The sequence below is a fragment of the Eupeodes corollae genome, chromosome 2, assembly GCF_945859685.1.
Source record: "Eupeodes corollae chromosome 2, idEupCoro1.1, whole genome shotgun sequence".
In the NCBI taxonomy this organism is placed as follows: Eukaryota; Metazoa; Arthropoda; class Insecta; order Diptera; family Syrphidae; genus Eupeodes; species Eupeodes corollae.
In genome coordinates this window covers 82,749,912-82,757,805 of record NC_079148.1, presented here as the reverse complement: position 1 = coordinate 82,757,805, position 7,894 = coordinate 82,749,912, and the positions used below count along the sequence as shown (strand labels likewise).

The 7,894-nt window shown below is 39.7% G+C and overlaps 1 protein-coding gene across 1 annotated transcript; it reads left to right on the top strand.

The window, feature by feature from the left end:
- Nucleotides 1-711: 711 nt before the first annotated feature.
- On the top strand, nt 712-5,384 carry LOC129945081 (uncharacterized). The gene is made up of 3 exons (XM_056054742.1): nt 712-1,678; nt 1,859-4,009; nt 4,132-5,384. The coding sequence occupies exons 1-3, from the start codon at nt 712-714 to the stop codon at nt 5,382-5,384; spliced, it is 4,371 nt and encodes a 1,456-aa protein (XP_055910717.1).
- Nucleotides 5,385-7,894: the final 2,510 nt, after the last annotated feature.

The window sequence follows — 7,894 nt, the reverse complement described above, 5'->3', positions numbered from 1 at the left end:
CTTGTGTTGGTCAATGATGTAGTGAACTTACCTGCACAGCTTGCTCACTCTCAAGTTGCAACAGCATCCACAAATTACAACAACAATTACTAGTGCGAATATGCGTGGATAGAAAATCTACAATGAGTGTGCTAATTGTCTTCGCTGCTAGCTGCTGATTAAAAGTAAAAAAGGAAACCTCTTTCACTTGGATCGAGACCACACAGCACACCACATCATTGACCACCACCTTTGCTAAGTATAACTTTATTGTTATTGATTATGTAAATATAATTAATATTTAATAAAATACCTTTTTTTGTAACGTGGTTAAATAGTCTTGAAATTATCATTCAAAATCGAAAACATATGGTCCTTCATTAGCCGAATTTATTAGTTGAATCGGTGTTAATCTTGTGCATAAAAAAAAAAAAAAATTTAAGTGCAAAGTCGTTCGTAGACTTTTCGTGGTACATATATATTGTATATGTTCATAGCAAGAAAACCTCGTGCGTTCCTCTTGGCTAATATCGTTTGCATATATATATATAATTAAATTATTATATATGAATAGAACATTAAATGTACTTATGGTTTACTGCATAATATATGCATATATACATTTGAACAATTGAACAATTTGATTAATCTGGTTTTGTTTAGTTAATTACTAGTACTTTGGTTGTTTTTCTTTTATATTTCACCGTCGAACATTCTATATATTTGTGAAATATGAACGCATTAAAACATAGGCGTGGTATTGCAAAGGCCACTTTAACTCGTGCGGTTGAATTTATAACATCCATTGAACAATTGACATCATTGGAGATGTTAGAAATTAGATTAAATAGGGTGATTGAAGCATGGCATGAATTCACTACCCTACATTATGAATGTCTTCAGCTTGTGGGGGAAGGTGAGGCCGAGGAGTTTAATACTGATTTCGGGTTATATGAAGACAAATATTTCGAAGCCCACGCGGGGTTGACTGTAGCAATACGTGAAAGGAGTTCTAAAAATTCAAACAATGCCGTGTTAGATTCTTCGGCAAAAACTACTGAAAAAATAAAACTGCCACCAATTGTGATTCCTAAGTTTTCGGGTGATTATAAGGACTGGCCGTCTTTTCGTGATTTGTTTCTGGGTTCGGTGGATACAAAAGAAAACTTATCACCGACTCACAAATTTCAATACTTAAAATCTTTTTTAAGCGGAACGGCCGCTGATCTAATCCAACACATAAAGGTTTCAGATGTTAATTACACTGAAGCATGGGATAGACTTGAAAAACGTTTTGATAGGGGAACTTTAGTTGTTCAGTCCTTTGTTCAAAAATTTTTGTCCCTACCGTCAATAAACGCTCCAAATGCACAAATACTTCGAAAGATTTCGGACGGTGCGGATGAGGTGATTCGGGGATTAAATGCACTATCTAAGAACAATCGCGATCCGTGGCTTATTTTTATCCTGCTCAATAAACTAGATGGTGAAACAAAACATGCTTGGGCAGAAGAAGTCGGGTCTCGGGAGGATATGACAATATCGACTTTTATCGAATTTCTTGAGCGTCGGTGCGATGCACTAGAGTCATGCCAGACTCTAAATCGCTTGTCCTCATCATCATCGCGTGGAAAGCCAGCAAGTTCGATTCGAGCGTTAATAGCTAATCCTTCTGAAAATAGTTCGCAATGTCCATTATGTAAAACCAATCATCTCTTACACCAGTGTTCAAAATTTCTTGAATTAGACATTCCATCGCGTAGAAACTTTACCAAAACAAACGTGCTTTGTTTTAACTGCCTTCGGTCAGGTCATTCCGTAAAAAAATGTCGATCGACTTTTCGATGTCGCGTATGCAAAGCTCGGCATCATTACTAAGTGCATCAGGATGAATCGAATAATATTTCTGCGCCGGTATCTGACCCTTCTCAAACAAATCAATCGACATCGTCGTCGTCATCAGCTTCGCTACAAAATCAGTCCTCGGGGACACCTAATCCGTATGCCATTACACCTTTGGTCAGTAACCATTCTCGTGAATTTAGCCTTCGAAAACATACAGTTTTACCAACAATTCTTGCTAAGCTAGAAAATAACAAAAATCAGCTCATTGATGTTCGTGTATTATTGGATACCGGGTCCCAATCATCGTTCATATCTGAATCGTGTGTTCAAAAACTTGGACTTCGACGAACTCACGCTCGAATACCAGTATTAGGATTAGGTTCAATGGAAGCCGGGTTTACTAAGGGAGTCGTATCCTTGAAACTACTTTCTCGATATAGCTCTACATTTTTGACGGTCGATGCCTTAGTTTTGACTAAATTGACTTCAAATCTACCGTCTAACTCGTTTGATATCTCGACTTTGGACTATATTTGCAACTTGGATCTGGCAGACCCTGGCTTTAACTTCTCTTGTGCAGTTGACGTGATTCTTGGGCCTGATAAGGTTTGGTCTATCTTGAAATCAGACCAAGTTGTTGGACCTCCAGGTAAACCTATCGCTCAAAATACTTCCTTCGGATGGGTTATCACTGGAGAGTTCTTTGATCCAACCTCTGGTAATTTCGAATTATCGTCATATCATTCTGCTCTTGACTTGGATGCTCTTCTCCAACGATTTTGGGAGCTAGAGCATATCTCTTCTTACAATTCGTTTGATGCCTTTAATGATCCAGCTGAAAAACACTTCCAACAAACATTTAGTCGCGCTTCCGACGGAAAATACGTGGTTGCGCTTCCCTTTAAAACTCTTTTACCAAAGTTTGAAGGTACGCTGCATTCGGCGGTTTCACGGCTGTATTCGATGGAGCGTCGATTTAAAAAACATCCTGAACTGAATAGGCAATACTCTGAATTCATGCAAGAGTACCTCGACCTTGGTCATATGGAACTTATTCCTCAAAGTGATATTCAAAAAAATCCATGTAGTCAATTTTATTTACCCCATCATGCCGTTTTTAAGCCGGACAGTTCGACAACGAAACTTCGAGTCGTTTTTGATGGGTCTGTCAAAGACTCAAATGGACAGTCGTTGAATAGCAAGTTGTTAATCGGTCCGCCTATACAACGTGATCTAATTGGTGTTTGTCTACGGTTTCGGCAACATCGTTATGTGTTTACCGCTGACATTGTCAAAATGTTTCGACAAATATGGGTAAACGAGAAGGATTGTGATTATCAACGAATCGTATGGCGGTCAAACCCAAATAATCACATCGAACATTATCGACTACGAACCGTAACCTATGGCACTGCGTCGGCTCCATTTTTATCGGTACGCGTGTTACAACAAATCGCCGAGGACTATAAAACTGTGTACCCAAATGCATCTCGGGTTTTGCTTAGTGACGTCTACGTTGACGACGTGATGACAGGCGGGAATTCAATCCAAACCTTGTTAGATTTGCAATCTGAACTGACCTCGTTACTATCAGAAGCTCGTCTTCAGCTTCGTAAATGGAGTTCCAACTGCTGGGCTCTACTAGCCAAACAAAACCCTGAGGATTGTGAGTATTCTTTCGTGGACCCTGAACGTTCGCAGTCACTCATAAAAGTATTGGGAATGTACTGGAATCCTGCGTCCGATATGTACTCATATCGCCTAACAACTTCAAAGCCTTGTCCCTTGATAACCAGAAGAACTTTGCTATCGGAAGTAGCAAGTATTTTTGACCCTTTAGGGCTCTTGGCCCCTTCAGTGATCCTTTTCAAGATGCTATTTCAAAATCTCTGGTCTTTGACTTTGGGTTGGGATGATCCTCTTCCCACTGATCTCGCGGAAAAATGGATAACCTATCGTGAACAATTGCCATGTTTCGAAAAAATTTGCGTTCCGCGTAATGTGTTTTCGTCTGAACAGACTGTCGAGCTTCACGGATTTTCAGATGCCTCATCGTTAGCGTACGCCGCGGTAGTCTATGCCCTTTCGAAATCTGCCGACGGAAAAGTGAACGTTGTCATCGTTGCTGCTAAAACTAAGGTAGCCCCTTTAAAACCGGTATCTATTCCCCGCCTTGAACTCTGTGGTGCGGTTTTGCTTGCTCGGTTAATACGATTCGTAAAATCATCATTCAACATTAACATTCCTAGAACATTTGCGTGGTGCGATTCTGAGATCGTGTTGCATTGGCTTTCATTGCCCCCGCAGGTGGGCAACCTTTGTCGCCAACAGAACCGCTGCCATCTTGGAAACCTTACCCAGATCTGCTTGGAGACATGTTCCGTCTGAATCGAACCCTGCTGATTGTGCATCACGTGGTGTACCACCTTCAAATTTATTCAGTCACAATCTTTGGTGGACCGGTCCATCCTGGTTATCCGATTCAGAAGTCAGTTGGCCAAAATCCAACCTTTATCCAAGCACCTTTAATGCGGAATCAGCTAAGTTGGAGGAGAAATCAGTCAAAAGGCATGCACTCGTCACGTGCGTCGTTTGATGGACATGTCTTTCACGATCTGATAGGAAGGATTTCGAGTTGGAGTCGCCTGCAGCGTGTTGCTGCATACATCTTTAGATATATTTCCAACCTTCAACCAAAAACCAATCCTCGGGCTGTTCATGGTCTGAGCTACCCTGAAATTCAAAGGGCTAGAATTGCCATCTTAAAATTCGTTCAGCTTTTATTCTTTGAAGATGACATCTTGCACCTGCAAACCAAAAACCAACTACCTGCAAAATCGAATCTCTTGAGATACAACGCCATTTTGGACAGTGATGGGCTACTTCGCATCGGTGGACGTATAAAAAACGCAAGCGTATCCTTCAATATCAAACATCCTATCATTTTACCAAAATCTAATCCCATATCTAACCTCATTATTACAGATTTTCATCGTCGATATCTCCATGCAGGAGTATCTGAAACTTTCGCATTCATTCGACAACAATTCTGGATAATGGGTAGCCGAAATCTTATCCGCAAAATTGTTCATAAGTGCAAAACGTGTTTTATGCAACGTAAGGGAAACATGCAGCAGATTATGGGTAATCTTCCATCCTATCGCACTCAACCCAGTCGCCCATTTACAAATACAGGTTGTGGCTATGCGGGACCTATCACCATCAGGCTATCTCGATGTCGTAAAGCTAAGATGCCCAAAGCATATATTGCCGTGTTTGTGTGCATGTCTACGAAGGCCATACATCTGGAGCTGGTCAGTGATCTCACCACAGACGCTTTCATCGCAGCCTTGCGAAGATTTGTTTCTCGCCGCGGCAAGTGTAGCAATATCTACAGCGACAATGGGACGAACTTTCATGGAGCTCGAAGATGCTTAAATGAGATGCATACTCTTGTTATTTCACAATCCCATAATGATGCAGTCACTGCAGCCCTTGCCATGGACAGCATATCTTGGCACTTTATTCCTCCCTCTGCTCCACACTTTGGTGGATTATAGGAGGCTGGCGTAAAGTCAGTCAAGCTTCATTTGCGCCGTGTTATCGGAAGCTCAATTCTAACATTTGAGGAATTATATACCTTTTTAACACAAGTAGAAGCCATTCTAAACTCACGTCCTTTATGTTCTGTGTCTGATTTTGATTTAAACCCGTTAACACCAGGTCATTTCCGTATAGGTGAACCACTCACAGCTGTTCCTGAACCGAGCAATATCGATACTCCAATCAACCGCCTCTCGAATTGGAATCATATCCAAAGCATGGTGCAAGGCTTTTGGAAACGGTGGCACACCGAGTATTTGACATCTCTACAAGAAAGGCCAAAGTGGACAAAACCTACAATCAACCTTAGACCTGGAGACTTAGTTGTAATCAAGGAACCTAATCTTCCACCAACGAAGTGGATCTTGGGCCGAATCGTATCGGTCAAACCTGGCACAGATGAAAGGGTACGAGTGGCCAACGTACGAACCGCAACAGGAACATATGTTCGTCCTATCTCAAAATTGGCTTTGCTACCGATGTCCTGAAACTCGTTCCAGGGGGGCCGGAATGTTTGGAAACCAACCTCCCATCGTATATTGTTGCAAATCTGTTTATTTTGTTTAAAAAATTTTGCTTTAAATTCTCTTTCTTAACTTAAATTTGTTACACTGTTTGCTGCACTTGTGTTGGTCAATGATGTAGTGAACTTACCTGCACAGCTTGCTCACTCTCAAGTTGCAACAGCATCCACAAATTACAACAACAATTACTAGTGCGAATATGCGTGGATAGAAAATCTACAATGAGTGTGCTAATTGTCTTCGCTGCTAGCTGCTGATTAAAAGTAAAAAAAGGAAACCTCTTTCACTTGGATCGAGACCACACAGCACACCACATCAATGACCACCACCTTTGCTAAGTATAACTTTATTGTTATTGATTATGTAAATATAATTAATATTTAATAAAATACCTTTTTTTGTAACGTGGTTAAATAGTCTTGAAATTATCATTCAAAATCGAAAACAAGTACATCAAAACGTGATAACAGAAGTGTGAAAGAGACAATCATATGGTTGCTCCGTTAATTTAACCTACATAATCGAAATACAACAGGAATATATAATAAAAAAAAATACGTTCGTTCTTCTGTTTACAAATGGTGAAATTTACAGATTTCAATAACCTTAAAATCAAAAAAAAATAAAAAATGTGTTTTGCCGTCGGGATATTGTCATTGCGAGTCGAGTGTTGTTAAGAAAAATCGTTTTGTGTACTATTGCTTACTTCTCAGTTTATTATTGCACGAATAAGAATGGAAAGGTCAAGATAAATTAAATAAATAAATTAAAGTCATTAATGTATTACACGGGATATTAAATACAAAAAAATGTTAAAAATCAAAACGGTTAAATAAAGTTATTTCACGCATTAAGAGGATACATTTTGCGATGAATTAGTCATTAAATATAAAATAAAAACAAATTGATTCAATTAAGTCGATCGTCAGTTATAATAAATAAATAAATAATAAAATATGTGGTCATTTGTTTTGTGAAAAATGTACATTCTACGAAGGTAAACATAGTCCAAAAAATGAGATCTTTGTCTTCGTCAACATTTAACCAACGTGGGACGCGAACCCACTTAAGGATCATCTAGCCGGGTCCAAAAACATGCAAATTAGTCAGATAAGTAATTTTTTAAACAATATTTGACACCACAAGATACTTTGTGGTATGTTTTATTTTAATTCTAGGATTTAATTCCTTCGCATGGAAGATACCGATAGCTTTTCCCGTTCTACTTTCCAACTCGTACATGCAGTTGCCAATAACTTTCCGGACTCGGCATTTTACAAATTTGGGAAGAACTTTGGCGTTGATTCCTGAAGAAAACTTGCTTTGAGCAAAATTCCTGTGAAAAACTTCTTGTCCTTCGCGGTAAGTTACATGCTTTGCTCTAGAGTTATCAGTATTTTTGGTCTTAACGTGTGCCTTGAAAAGATTCTCTGACATCGTCTGTCTGGCAAGCGCGGTTTTCAGTGCATTCGGCAGGACTAACATCTCCGGGTCTTCTAAAGCTTTCAATTCGCGCAAAATTTGGTAGGATGAGCCGTGATACACCATAGTCTGACCAAAAAGGGCGAAGTATGGCTGGCAACCTAAGGAATAATGGATATCGGATCTAAGAGCACACGCTATACTGGATAGATGTGTGTCCCAGTCGTTTTGCTCTTTCGATATCAGGACTCTGAGCTTGCTTAGTACACTGCGGTTGACCCGCTCGGAAATGTTAGCCTGCGGAGAATACAAAGCCGTTCGCACATGTTGTATGCCGTAGTTCGCCAAGAATTTTTTTGTATTCCTTGGATACAAACTGACGTCCGTTGTCAGAGTGAATCTTTTCAGGGGTGCCGAAAGTATGAAATATGTCAACTTCTAGAAACTGGTTGATTCTAGAAGATGTTGCTTTTGACATCGCCTTTAGAAAAGTAAATTTCGTGAAATGATCTACAACAATA